Below are 15369 nucleotides of genomic sequence, written 5' to 3' on the forward strand. Positions count from 1 at the left end.
ATCGGAGCTGTACAGCCTTAAATCGTAATGTCTTCAGACGTCAGACAGTGGATTGGAAAGGGTTAAACAGTGAATCAGAGCAAGCAATTTGTAATGTAAAGCACGGTGGATAGACAGAATATCAATTTATGATTCTAATAAAATACCGCATTTTGCAATAAACAATGTTGCAAAAACACGAGGCCGTCTATTCTAGTTTGTGAAATTTATCATTTAGAACACATTGAGCACATTAATGTTCAGTGCGATTGACTCTTGGCAAGTGAGAGTAGATAACGGCATGTTCAGGCGGTACAACTGCATAGTATTTCTTTTTCCTCATCCTGATTGTTGTGTTTTGCCTTTTTTTTCACTCAGGTGACGTTTTCAATCTTGAGAAGGTCCTGACAGTAAGTGGGATCCTGGATCGGTCTGTGGAGCTGACATGCGGAAACATTGATGCATCCTTCGCTTTCGTCTGGACATTTATCATCCTTGGGACGGATCATGCGATTCCCATTGCTTTCAAGAATAAAGTCTTTCAGGAAGTGTCGCCTCTGGGCATCGTGACATTAGCCGGCAGCTCTCTGGTCATAGACAAGCTGCAGCTAAGGGCTGAGGGACGGTACACATGTATGGCATTCAGGGAAGGGATGTACATAAACCCCCGTACAGTGTATATTGACCTCACCGTTCTAGGTAAACAGTTTTTCAGCTGTCTTTTATATTTCCCGATTCCTCACATACTGTAGGGGCAGTTTGTTGCAATATCAGTGTGGATAGATGTTATTAACTGGGAGTCCAGAACAGAAGAGAAATGAGGGCTACTTCTGATTCATTGTAGCAAATTATCAGCTTTATAACTAAAATGGAAGTTCAGCCTCTGAACTTTTCAATTCATTTACAGCAAGCAGAGGCAATGGTGAGGAAGTGAAGCAAAAAGGAAGTTGCAGAATGTTTACTTAAATTGATTACATTTGAGGTACATAAGGCCAAAATGTATAGATTGCATGCTGACCAATGCTAGAAGTCTGACCACTAAAATTAATGAACTGGAAGTAATAATGTCTGAGGAAAATCATGACATAGTGGGAATAACTGAGACCTGGCTGGATGAAAACTGTGACTGGGTCGTTAAAGAGACTTTGTCACAGAAACCAACCATTGATACATAGTATATAATCATTAGAGAATTGATATTGATCCTTGACAACCCCATCTTATATACCCTTTGTTACCCCTTTCCAGGTACTTCATTTGTGCGAGTACGATGTTAATAAAATTACAGTACTTCAAGTCAGTAATAATTGGCCCCCTGCGCAGGGAATTAAGAATGTTGTACAGCACTAATATTTATATAGAAATTTTCAATAAAACCCATTGAAACTAAAGAGAGTCTGTCCCCTACTTTTTGCCTGATAAGCTAGGTTTATGGACTGAATGTAGGTGACCCGCTGGGTTTGTAGATGTAAGTGTTATACTTACCTTGGCAATCATTTCCCCGGTGTGAGTGCTAAAATCAGAATGGGGGGACTATTTAGCAGCGCCACTCAGTGCATTGAGCGGTGGCTTTCAGCGCTCATACCAGGGGAGCAACGTGGGACCTAAGTATAACACTACTTCGCATTCAGCGGGTCACCTACTTTCATCCCATAAGCTTAGCTTATAGGTCTAGAAATAGGTGACAGATCCCCTTTAACCTACAGCATTACAGTTTGTTCAGAAGGGATCTTAAAAAACGGAAAGTGATAGGGTTTGTCTTTATGTAAAGTCCAGTGTAAAGCCCACACTACATGAAGATATATGTGAGGGTAATGAGCATGTGGAGTCTTTATGTATAGAGATACATGGAGGGAAAAGCAATAATATAATCCTCATAGGGGTTTTCTACAGGCCACCAAATATAACGGAAACCACTGAAAATCTATTAGTAAGTCAAATAAATGAAGCAGCAAATCACAAAGAGGTAATTGTTATGGGAGACTAATTATCCAGATATAAACTGGGAAGCCGAAATCTGGGGATCTCATAAAGGAAAAACGTTTAGTTACCAACTAGAGATAATTACCTTTCCCAATGTCTACAGGACCCAACTAGAGGTTTGGCCATTTTGCACATAATATTAACCAAAATGACTGACAGAATATCAGGGATACAAATGGGGGGGCACCTGGGAAATAGTGACCATGATATAATACATTTCAACGTGTCTTTCTCTATCAACATGGCCATATGAGAAGGACATATCAGAGCTTGATTGGGTTAATAGATAGGCAACTAAAGTAATAAATGGAATGTGCGGACTACAATATCCAGAAATGTGGGGCTATTTCGATTTAGAAGATGTCGGAAGGCCGACCCAATTACAATGTATAGATATATCAGGGGACAATATAGAGATCTCTCCCATCATCTATTTATACCCAGGGCTGTAATGTCTAGAGGAAAGAAGGTTTCTACACCAACATAGAAGGGGTTCTTTTCTGTAAGAGCAGTGAGACTATGAAGCTCTCTGCCCAAGGAAGTTGTCGTGGTGAACTTCCAGAAAGCCAAACCAGAATCCAACTGTATACTGATGAGAGGCAAGAACCCTGAAACAGCTGTATGTACATGTATATTCTGGCTTGGCTCACGTCCCTAGTCATTCTGCAAGGTTGGATATGGATGTATAGGGTAGCTACCATTTCAATAGGTGGCACTGTGGAGGATTATTCTATCACTCATTTACATGGCTGAAAGAATTTAACACATTGACTGCCACACTAGAAAAAGTAGTTTTCTTGGGGCCTTAGCTTCCAAGGTAAAAAGACGTGTGAGATATATATAACCCACGAGGCTTCAGGTTCAAAACTAACATGAGTTAAATATAACTGACGTGGCAGATAATGCGTTAAAAGAGGTCTGGATGCCTCTCTTGAGTGTAACAATATAACAAGTTAGAGTGACTGCTTACTGAAGATGGATTGTTGATCCAAGGGCTATTCTGACTGTCCTATTTGGAGTTGAGAAGCAAGTTTCCTCTCTAAGATGAAGATAATCGACTTTTGCCTCTTGGTGGGGGGGTTTGCCTTCCTCTGGATCAACATTGCAGTATCACAGGCTGGAGTAGATGGACAGATGTCTTTCTTTCAGCCATACAAGCTATGTACAGTGTAAAGTCTGGACAGGCCCTTTGCATTAAAATGAATTTAATCTTTGGCTTATTATTTTTGTATTTTAGTGCCAGTTGAAAGGCCCAATCTACAAATTGACGAGCAAACGCCAGTAGAAGGATCACCAGTCCAGTTGTCATGCACAGTTCCGTTTGGGACTGGACCAATAAGCTTCATTTGGCAGAGGCACCTGATATTAGATGGGACATTTACTGTACACGAAGGCAACGAAAGTATCCTTGCCTTGGATCCAGCCACACGGGCTCATACCGGCTGGTACACCTGCACAGTTAGGAATATGGTCAATGAAGAGACCAGCGGAAGGCTTTACCTGGATGTTATCTGTAAGTCCTCACTGCCTTGTTTAAATATAGATGTAGCAGAGCTGTCCATCTGCTTTAGGCCGCCTGCACACGAGCGGAATTCCCGCGGGATTTCCGCCGCTGAAAGTTTGCATAGGAGTGCATTAAAATATGCACTCCTATGCAGACGGCCGCGGTTTGGCCGCGCGAAATCTCGCGCGGCAAACAAACCGCGGCATGTCCTAATTTTCTGCGGGGCACGCACTCACCCGGCCGCCGGCTCCTTGTGGAGGGCTGTGTGTGACACTAGTAGAGTTTTTGTTTTCGGTCAAAGATAAAGTATGTACGGCTGCAGGTAACTAAACCTTAGGCTTTCGGGTATTAATATGTAGTGTTGGGTTGTAGTTGTGTAGTATAAGAGATGTTATATGCTATGTTATGTTTTGTTTTGTATATAGGGTTAGGGGTTATAGATAGGTTGGGTGGGGGTTTATTGGGGGGAGGGGGGATATATGCCTTAGCCGTAGCTTGACACGTCCCGGACAATGAACACTGGGCACGGACTGTTGGTGCGGGCGTGGTCCTCAGGCTGCAGCGGGCAGGGCGTGTTTTCTGGTGCAGCTTGGCTCGTCCTGGACATAGACATTGAGCACGGACTTGGGATGCAGGCGTGGCTCCCAGGCTGCACCATAGGGGTTTTGGGTGGGGGGTGTGGTGGTTTGGTCTGGTTATATGGTTAGTTTAGGATTATGTAAGGTTTTGTTCTTTAGGTGGTGGGCATCACAAAAAAAAATAAAAATTAAGAAACAAACAAAATAAATAAAGGGTATTGGGTTGTTGTTGTTGTTATTATTATTATTATTATTATTATTATTATTACTACTACTTTTGTTATTCTTGTTAGTATTATTGTTATTATTATATAATTCATTTGGCATGGATTTTCAGTTGTTAGTCAAGTTTTCTTTCTTCTTTTTTGGGATTTCAGGCTGGATCCTGTGAGTTAGGGATGTTTTCTTACATGTGTGTATATTGTTATATGTAGTATGTAGTGTATATGTATTGGTGAGGATGAGTGAGTGTAGTTTTGGAGTGCAGGTTGGTGTAGTGTGCTGTATATATTATTTGGACCAGATGGACCTTTTGCTTTTGTCCCCTTTGTCCTGCAGTAAGGCAAAGTACAGTTAATATAAGTGATTATTTGCTTTTGTTTTATGTTTATGTCTTATGCCAAGTGAGCGATATTTATGTTCTGTTTATTGTTATGTTTTTCACTTTTATAATAAAAAAGGATCTACAGGATGTAACTCAGGATCAGTACAGGATAAGTAATGTATGTACACAGTGACTCCTGCAGCAGAATAGTGAGTGCAGCTCTGGAGTATAATATAGGATGTAACTCAGGATCAGTACAGGATAAGTAATATATGTACACAGTGACTCCACCAGCAGAATGGTGAGTGCAGCTCTGGAGTATAATACAGGATGTAACTTAGGAGCAGCACAGGATAAGTAATGTATGTACACAGTGACTCCACCAGCAAAATAGTGAGTGCAGCTCTGAAGTATAAGTACAGGATAAATAATATATGAACCCAGTGACTGCACTGTATAGTAACCTATAAAATGCTTTGAGAATATTCTTTAGAAAAAAAATCTTGCAAGTATTGGCATATCCGCTTTATCTTCTAGACGGCCCAGATGAACCAGAAATCTCCATCAAGCCATATGCCATAAGTGAGAATGGTTTTGCTGCCAACGAGCTAGAAGAAGTCACTCTGAACTGTTCAGCTTCTTCAAATCCTCCATGCCATTATGTCTGGTTTTATAACAACTCTCAGATGTCCACCGGTCAGATGTACATCATTCCGAAAATCTCTCGGAGCCAGACAGGGTTGTACACCTGCTTGGCACAGAACAACCATCTCAACACACGTACCCAAAGTACCATCATTCTCACTGTCTATTGTAAGTGCGCTGCCCCGGACTTGCACAATAAGTAGTGGGGCTTTATGTTATTTTATAATGAGACAATCTGCAACTTTATAATATACTCAGGTTTCAATTCATCATGAAAGTCAAATTTTCTGCTTGCTGCCAGTGAAGGGGAACATTTTTGTTTATATGCCGAGGTGAAGAACCCACACACTCCAAATACTTTTTACAGCTCAGAATTTGCTACAATCGTAGCAGCCTAGACAATCATGAAAGGTATACAGCTACATAAATATCTAGTTCTGATAGCCTGCTACAATGTAACAGTCTGCAGTCTTGGCAGATCACTGAGGTCCAGGACCAAGTCTGTTTGCTTTAGCTGTAAATCACAATGCTTTCATACACTGAAAACAAGCAGAGATTCTGAAAATGGTGAGGAATTGATACTAGATTAGAAAGTTGCAGAACTGGGTGGGAGCTTCCTGATTGCTACAGTACTGGCAGCCGCATATATGGACTAATAAAGCATTGTTATCTGGTGGTAGAGACCAGTAAACCCTTGCCCATATGTGTTCATCAGTTGTTTGATTGTGATAATGTGTAATCATCTTCAGTTTCTCTTGTTCTGTATGCTGAATTTTATTGTCTTATTGCCTATGTATATTAAGGCTGCATTCACACTTCACTGATGTGCTGTGGATTTTGTTGCAGAGCTTGCTGCAGTTTTCACCCTTTCCATTTAAATTGAATGAAGGGGTGAAATCTGCAGCAGATCTGTGACGAAATCTACAGCAATGTGTGAACACACCCTAATGCACAGTACCACTTCCACAGTTCTGTATGCTGGAGGTAATCTTTTATCATATTTATGTAAATGTATGAAAAAAAGGAATGAATGAATTATGGGGAAGTGCATTGCATTTACACTGTAGGGTGATCACCCCCTGGCACTAGGGGGAGGGGGTCTGCCTGTTCTTATCTCTAGAGACCACTTGTTACCTGTCGTGGCACAAGATAATAATGGATTTAATTTCCTATTTATTATAAGTGAGTCATTGTGTGGTGATATGTATTATAGGGGACATATGTATGACTGGTAAGGTGTGTTGACTGGTGACATTGTATGTTGCACTGGTGATGTGCTGTAATATAGGTATTACTTGTGACGTGTATCAACATTATATCTATCACTGACGTATAGGGACTATGTATGTTTCACTGATGATGTTACATGTACCACTGGTTATCTGTAGTGACGTTATGTTCATGTATCACTGGTGACATTATATGTATGATTTGTGACATTCTAGGTATTACTAGTGGCATTGTACATTTCACTTGTGACTTGTGGTGACATTATATGGTTTTAATTGTGACGTAAGTTTCAATAGTGATGTGTGGTGACATTACATGTGTCCCTGGTGTCATTTATAGGTATCCCTGGTGACATTGTGTGTTTCACTGGTGACATTGTATGTTTCACTGGTCTTATCTGGTAACATAGGTATTACTGGTGTCGTGTGTCAACATTATAGATATCACTGGTGACATATGTATGACTAGTGATATATAATGACTAGAGATGAGCGAGTATACTCGCTAAGGCACATTACTCGAGCGAGTAGTGCCTTAGCCGAGTAACTTCCCGCTCGTCTCTAAAGATTCGGGGGCCGGCGCGGGTGACAGGTGAGTTGCGGCGGGGAGCGGGGCAGGAGAGAGATCTCCCCTCCTTTCCTCCTCGCTCTCCCCCGCCGCTCCCCGGACGCCGCCGGCCCCCGAATCTTTAGAGACGAGCGGGGAGATACTCGGCTAAGGCACTACTCGCTCGAGTAATGTGCCTTAGCGAGTATACTCATTCATTTCTAATAATGACATTACATGTATCACTGATGACATTGTATGTAGTGACACACTAATGCTGTGTGGTGACATTATAGGTATCACTAGTGACATTGTATGTTTCACTGGTGCATAATTTGTAACATTATATATATTACTAATGACATTGTTTAAAAAACAGGGTATTTCAGCCCCTAGAATATTCATGGAAAAGACTATTTCATACCAGCACTAGAAAGATATAAGAACTCTGCATAGGTAATGTATGTTTTTAACACGTTTTGAGCAGGGCTCTTAATCAGAGCTCGGCTTGAAACGTGGTGTAGTTTCACTACCCATGCATGGTTTTTTGTAGTGCTGATATGAAATAAAGTCTTTTCCATGAATATCCAAGGTGCTGAAATATTCCTTTTTTTCTATTGGTATCAGCAGTGGCTTCTCTGCTCCTAGACACTCGGTAGGTTAACAATCAAGGCTGGGTGAGCTGACATTTGATTTGAAGTGAGTAGTGAAATTGTATATTTCACTCATGATGTATGTGGTAGCAATGCTAAGTGAATTACCAATCACACTGACCGATTTCTGATCTGGAAATGACGATAGATGTTCCCTGCGGGTGACCTGGTGGGGATCATGGATGTTGTTGGTGCATTCTCACTATTTTTTGTGCAGATTTGCCAGAGGGATCTCCAACATGCACAGCAAAACCTCATAGTAAGTTCAAGGATGTGGCCCTCTGGTGCTCCTGGGCTGAGGGGCATCCTCTGGCACAGCTCCATTGGATACAACCAAATGAAGATGGCAAAGTCATTGTGTCAAAATCAAATGCAACCCTGATAAAAAGCGGTGCCCAGCTGCAGAACGGGAGCACCTTCACCTGCACCATCTCTCACCCATCTCTCAAGAGAGACCTCAACTGCAGCACCACTGTTGGTGAGTGAAGAAATGCCTACCTGTTTATTGTGATGACGGCACAACTTAATTATCAAAGGCTCCAACAATGCTGGACCTCATGTGAAAAATGACCCTGTAGCCTATATGAGCTATCCTATATACTGTGGGACCTAAAAAAGGATTTGGCTTATTGACCCCAACAGTTTGTAAATTCCCAGTCTTGAGTCATTCGAGCAGTGCTTACAAGGAGGGGGCGTGATTGATCTGCTGACACAGTTGACTTATGGAGCTGCAAGTTCTGCCTGGATGACTCAAGACTGCGCCAAAAAATAAAAGTGAGAATTTGGGGTTACTGTTCTTCCGTGTTTTGAGACAAATCCTTGCATTGAACAGGCTGGATAGCACTATGGCGGTGGCTTAAAACAACGTTTCTGATGGAAGGTTCCCTTTAAATCTGTACAGCTTATATCTAGATAAGGCTATGTTCACATGATAGGTGATGAATATATGATGATTGGGATCCTCAGCGATCACAGAGTACGATATTCCCCTGCGAATGGAGTGGTAGTGCGCATTCATGGCCACCATTTGCTTCTATGTGACTGACAGAGATAGCCAACATTGTATTCAGATCGCTCCATAGACAGTAAACGCAGCATTGATCAAGCAAGCACTCTGACACTACCGTGTTTCCCTAGAAAGTAAGCCCTACTCTGGTTTTCGGGGGAGGCTTGAAATATAAGCCCCACCCCAAAAATAATCCCTAGCTGAAGTACATTTAAAAAAAAACATCAATACTCACCTGGCCCACGGTGTCTGAGTCCCTCGCGATGGTCCCCGTCACGGCGGCAAGCTGCCGCGTCCTCTGCACTAAGAAACCCTCTTCTTTCTGGTGACGGGGCTTTGATTGGATCGAGAGTCGGCTGTGATTGGCTGGCGCTCCATCCAATCACAGCGCTCGGTTTGCTGGAGGTGGAGTATTCAAAGCCCCATCACCAGAAAGAAGAGGATTTCTCAGTGTAGAGGACACGGCAGCCCGAGCAATCATATATTTATTACTTAACCTGTGGGTAGATGATAAATTTAGTTTATGGGAAGTCTTGTTATAAGACAGAAGTGTGTCAAGGACCCGAGAGCGTGGAGCAAGACACTGGTATTCTGTTTGCCATTATTTAAATCCTTATCATGCTCCATTTCCTGACACACTGCACCAGACGTAACACAGTGTATCAGTTCTGCCTGGAGTGATCCTTTTCCTATAAGCAGATATGCAATATATATTTTATATACACTGTATGTAGTATATGCATTCATTACATATTCATTATATTATGCTTCCTTGTATCAGTGATGCCTCCAGGTGGTCCCAATTGCTCTGCAGTAGCCACGAAGATGAATGAGTTTATCATGTTAACGTGTGATTGGACAGGCGGGCAGCCCCGGATCACACTGCTATGGAATAACAATCGGATCGGAGATGTAAAGGAATCTTCTAACATCTATGTTTTTAAACCTGACCGGACGTATAACCAGAGATTATTCACCTGCACTGCACTTCATCCAATGATGATGAAACCCGTTGAGTGCCTCATCCAGCTCGGTAAGTTGTCGTATGAAGAATCGGATAGAGAGAAACAATTAACCCATTAAGGACACAGCCTCATTTGGTACTTATTGTCCAGCTGTAAACTTTTAATGGCCTATCCACACTATAGGTCATCAATGATAGATCAGAAGGGGCCCATTGTCTGAGACCCCCATCAATCAGCTGTTATCTGGGTGGTGTGCTCCTGCAGACAGCTCAGTTTCCACTGCAGTGGCGAGGTTTGGTATTGCAGGCATTGAGATGAATGGGAACTTGGCCTATGATACCAAGCCTGGTCAGTGCAGTAGAAATGGAATTGTCTACTTCCTGCAAAAATCAGCTCAGTGCAGGAGCACACTGGCCCAGAAGACAACTTATTGATGAAAGGTCCCTTGCAACAGACCACCAATGATCTACTACTAATGACTTATTCTGAGAATATATAGTTTACAACTGGGCAACCCCTTTAACCCCTTCCCGCTCCAGGACGTACATTTATGTCCTGGAGCGTCGGGGTATGTATGCAGAGAGGTCGCGGGGCGACCTCTCTGCATACAGCGCGGGCGTCAGCTGTTTACTACAGCTGACACCCGCGGGCAATAGCCATGATCAGCCGTTCGGCCGATCGCGGTTATTAACCCTTTAACCCCTTGAGTGGCACGCCCGGAAATTTTCCGGGACGAGCTCCACTGCCCATAGCGACATAGCCCGGAAGACAAGCTGTGACATTGTGCTCTGCCTGCAGCGACCCACAGAGAACAAAGCAAGGGCTTTGAAAAACCAGCAGAAGATATTGCCGATATGCCGGCAATCTCCTGCTTTGTTTACAGGTTGCCATAGAGACCATGGGCTTGTCAGAAGCAAGCCGATGGTCTCTGTGGCAGGGAGAGCTGGTGCTTAGCTGTCAGAGGACAGCTAGGTACCAGCTCTTACAGCCGAGATCAGAGAAAACCTCCGATCTCTGCTGTGTTAACCCTTTACATGCTGCAGTCTATGTGACTGCAGCATGTAAAGGGCTGTCACTGCAGCATGTAAAGGGCTGTCACCATCGGACCCCCAGAAAGTGATCAGGGGTCCTAATGGGTCCCTGTGGAAGTCCCCTAAAGGGACACAAAAAAAAAAAGTTAAAAAATTATAAAAAAAATAATAAAAACACTTGTCTCCCTTTACTTTGTAAAAAAATCAAAAATACAATCACACATGTGGTATCCCTGCGTCGTAATGACCCAGAGAAGGAAGTTAATACATTATTTAACCCCTTAATGACATGGCCCCTTTTTTTCTTTTTTCCCCATTTCTTTTTTTCCTCCCCCCTGTTTAAAAAATCACAACTTGTCCCGCAAAAAACAAGCCCTCATATGGCCATGTCAATGGAAAAATGAAAAAGTTATGGCTCTTGAGACGCAACTGCAAAATTAGTTGAAATTCAATGATTAGACCATTTTAAAAAACCTGCCCTGGTGGGCACGACAGGGTGGTAGGAAACCCGCCACTCAAGGGGTTAAATGCCACTGTCAGTTCTGACAGCGGCATTTAAAGCCCCCAAACGCTGTTCGGGGGTCCCGTACGGCCCCCTCCGAGATGAGATAAGGGGAGTCGTGCAGGTGTCATGGCTGCCGGAGGCCTTCTGAAAGGCCCCTGGGCTGCCTTGATAGGCTGCCTGTCAGAATGCAGTATGACGTAATGCTATAGCATTACGTCATACAGCAGGAGCAATCAAAGTATCACATATTGTAGTCCCCCAGGGGGACTTAAAAGTAAAGTGAAAAAAAAGCAATAAAGTTTTTTTAATTGTAAAAAAAAGTAATAAATGTTTAAATCACTCCCCTTTTGCCATATCTATAATTAAAAAGTCTAAATAATAAAATAAAAATACATATTTGGTATCGCTGCGTCCATAAAAGTCTGATCTATCAAAGTAGTGCATTATTTACCCTGCACGGTGAACATTGTCCGAAATGCACTTTTTCAGTCACCCTTTCTCCCAGAAAAAACGCAATAAAAAGCGATCAAAAAGTCGTACGTATTCCGAATTAGTACTAACGGAAACTACAGGACATTCCACAAAAAATAGGCCATCGCTGAACTACGTTGACGGAAAAATAAAAAAGTTATTGCGCGCACAAGATGACCGCAGTAAATAATTGAAAAAAATTAAATCTCTTTGAAAAAAAGAGTAGTATAGTAAAAAAAAACTATACACGTTTGGTATCGTAGTAATCGCACTGACCCATAGAATAAAGTTATCATGTCGCTTTTGTTGCAGTTTGTGTGCTGTAGAAACAAGACGCACTGAAAGATGGCGGAATGTGGTTTTTTTTCCATTTTACTTCACTTAGAATTTTTTTAAAGTTTCTCAGTACATTATATGGTACATTAAATAGCACCATTGAAAAATACAACTCGTCCCGCAAAAAACAAGCCCTCATACAGCGACGTCGATGGATAAATAAAGGAGTTATGATTTTTTTAAGGGGGAGGAAAAAACGAAAATGGGAAAAAAAAGGGCCCAGTCATGAAGGGGTTAAGGGTGCAGTGATTTTTGGGGATTTTCATCTCTGCATTTAAAAGTCATAACTTTTGTTTTTCCTTCGGCACAACTGTATGAGGACTTGTTTGTTGTGCAATGTGTTTCTTTTTTAATTGCGCCATTTTGGGATACATATAATGTATTATATAGCGTTATTAAAGTGATTATCTGGGTGTGATATGAATTTTTAAAATTCAAACCAATCATGTTCAAACAATAAAAGCAGTGGTACTTACCTGACTAATCCCCGCGGTCCTCACGATCTTTGTTTTAGAGCGACTACCACCTGACCGCTGCAGCCAGTCAAAGGCCACAGCAGTCAGTATGGCTCCCAGTATCTGAGTGGTGATGCCGGGAGACTGGCACTTGACTGCTCCGGCCTCTGATTGGCTGCAGTGGTAGGTGGTAGCCAATTCCTAAACAAAGACCAGGAGGACCACGGGGCTGCAGTGCTGGATCACCAGGAAAGAGAACGGGTAAGTATTTTTGGTTTTATTGTTTTAACAGATTTAGATCAAATAAAAAAAAAATAGCCTTGCACCCGGGCAATCCCTTAAATTATTTGGGAGGACAGAATTAAAAAAAACACAATAGTGGCGCGGCAATTAGTAACAGTGCTCACCGTTGACAATTGCCTTGTCTCCCCTCTTTCTTTTATTGATGCTACTTTTGTATGCAATGTCACCTTTATAGTTTGTAAGTCTGCAGAATATTTGGTGAATTTCCTGCTCCCCCTTTTCACAGAGGCTCCAGTATTGGACGCCCCGAACCACGAAACCTTCATATTAGAAGGACATAACGCTCAGTTGATCTGTAACCTGAAGCTGGCCACCCCCAGCTCAGAAATCACCTGGTACGACAACTCCAACAAGGAGATAATCACCGATTCCCAAAAGTACGGCATATACAAGGAGAACGGACTATCGGTCTTGACCGTACGGGAGGCGGAGTGGAACACGGATAGCGGACTGTATCGATGCCTGGCCTCTAATGCCGTGGGAAACACCTCTCTATTACTGAGGCTTCGTGTCAACAGTAAGTACAAACCTTCCCGGGTTACTAAGAAAGTCATTACCTATAGGGGAGCCCAACAGCAAAAGCCTTACCCACTGGGGAGAAGAGGCTGCGGTAATCACTTCCTCTCAACTCACTTTCCATAACCCTTGAGTCAATTCTCCACCCTCTTAGGATATATTCACATGTTAGAATAGTACCCTGACACGAAACTCTGCCTCCACCAGTACGCTAAAACCGCATGCAGCTGTGGCGCAGTTCTGCTCTAGGAACTATTCTTATCGAAAAACACAATGTGCAACCACACTCTAAAATGACTGATACTGTACATTGTAGCAAACAGGACTAATGCTGGAACGGTTTTCAGCCCTCATGGTTTTTCGTAACTCCTTCAAGACCAAGCCTATTTGTGCCTTAGGGTGGTTTCACACGAGCGAGAAAATCGCGCGATTGTCGCCTGATGTGAGAGTCAGTAAAAAAGCAGATTATGAAACCAATGATTTTCAATGCTTTCCTTCCCATCTGCGATGTTTTCACTGATGCGATGTTGAGAGAACAAAAAATCGCGGCATGCTCTATCCTTCTGCGATGTTCGTTTTTTTTTTTATCTCCCAAGTTTCCCTATGGAGCCTCCTTTTATCGCAATGCAACAAACTTGCGTTGTGATTTTAACAACAGAAAGTCCTATTGACTTTTGCAATAAAAAAAATGCGTGATTTTAATAAGGGCGGCAGCAATGCGATGCGAGATTATTCTACAAAAAAAACCTGAAAAAACATTGCTGATGCCCAAAAATCGCGGGGTACAAAGATGCAATGCTGCGATTTTCTCGTGGCAAAATCGCAATCGCCCCGTGTGAAACTAGCCTTACAGGGGTGGTCCGACTTGTATTTTTTTCAGTAAAAATCTGTTCCCTTTGCAGTAAAATAACAAATAGAAATATACTCATCTCCCCCCGCTCCCACTGTGTCCCACATCAACGATCGGTGTTCCGTGCCTGTGTTCATTTACGGGCTGCATTCCCGCCTGGTTCATGGGTCATTACAGCCGCTGCAGCCAATAACAGAGCTCAGTGGTTGGGCACACAGCTCTGCCATTGGCTGTAGTGCCTGTGACGTCCCGTACACAAGCTGGAACAGCCTGTAAATCTGACACCAGAGGGGAGACCCAGAGCAGCGACGTGGGACACGTCTATATCAAATCAAATCATGGTATTTGTATAGCGCCAACTTATTCCGCAGCGCTTTCAGGTAATTATTACTTATTACCCCCCACCAAGCTGGGTTCTCATTTTACCGACCTCGGAAGGATGGAAGGCTGAGTCAACCTTGAGCCGGCTACCTGATTCATGTGGGAATCGAACTTGCAACCTCCAGGTCGTAGGCGAGAGCTTACACTCTGCACCACACGAGGCTCATATGAGTCTATATGTTATTTTACTGCAATGTGAACAGACTTAGGGTGACAACTAGAGATGAGCGAACACGTTCGGCTCCGCCTCTTTTTCGCCCGAACACCGAACTTTGCGAACACTTCAGTGTTCGGGCGAAAAAGTTCGGGGGCCGCCGTGGCAGCGCGGGGGGGTGCGGCGGGGAGTGGGGGGGAGAGGGAGAGAGAGAGGGCTCCCCCCTGTTCCCCGCTACTGCCGCCCGCGCCGCCGCGCATCTCCCCGCCCCCCGGCGGCACCCGGACACTTACGCGTGAACACTGCAGTGTTCGGCAAAGCCGGTGTCCGGGTGCGGATGTGTCCGTAACGGACACGTTCGCTCATCCCTAGTGACAACCCACTACAGTTTTTTTGCACTGCGTTTTTGTTTTTCTGCAGGGGTCTATGGGACTTGTAATGTTAAAATCGTGATTTCGCAGTAAATTGCGATTTTGCGCATTACAAGTCCCATAGACCCCTGCAGAAAAAAAAAAGGCTGTGAATTTTGCAGTGAAAAAAAACTGTAGTGGGTAGTCACCCTTATACTGAAAAAATATAATGATTCAACTCGATGATTAACTGAAATTAATTTCTAGAATAACGAATTGATGTAATTAGAGATGAGCGAACCTACTCGGCCACGCCCCTTTTTCGCCCGAGCGCTGTGATTTTCGAGTACTTCCGTACTCGGGCGAAAAGATTCGGGGGGCGCC

At 43.2% G+C, this 15369-nt stretch overlaps 1 protein-coding gene across 1 annotated transcript in view; it reads left to right on the plus strand.

Annotated features, from left to right (window-relative positions):
- The window catches only part of VSIG10L2 (V-set and immunoglobulin domain containing 10 like 2), a 42902-nt gene that overhangs the window by 13566 nt on the left and 13967 nt on the right, over window positions 1–15369 (plus strand). The window contains exons 4-9 of the mRNA XM_066609285.1: window positions 358–678; window positions 3200–3475; window positions 5126–5401; window positions 7880–8140; window positions 9531–9701; window positions 12961–13251. Coding sequence (XP_066465382.1) covers window positions 358–678; window positions 3200–3475; window positions 5126–5401; window positions 7880–8140; window positions 9531–9701; window positions 12961–13251 — 1596 coding nt within the window. The remainder of the gene's footprint in view (window positions 1–357; window positions 679–3199; window positions 3476–5125; window positions 5402–7879; window positions 8141–9530; window positions 9702–12960; window positions 13252–15369) is intronic.

Source organism: Eleutherodactylus coqui, chromosome 6 (assembly GCF_035609145.1).
Source record: "Eleutherodactylus coqui strain aEleCoq1 chromosome 6, aEleCoq1.hap1, whole genome shotgun sequence".
Classification (NCBI taxonomy): domain Eukaryota; kingdom Metazoa; phylum Chordata; class Amphibia; order Anura; family Eleutherodactylidae; genus Eleutherodactylus; species Eleutherodactylus coqui.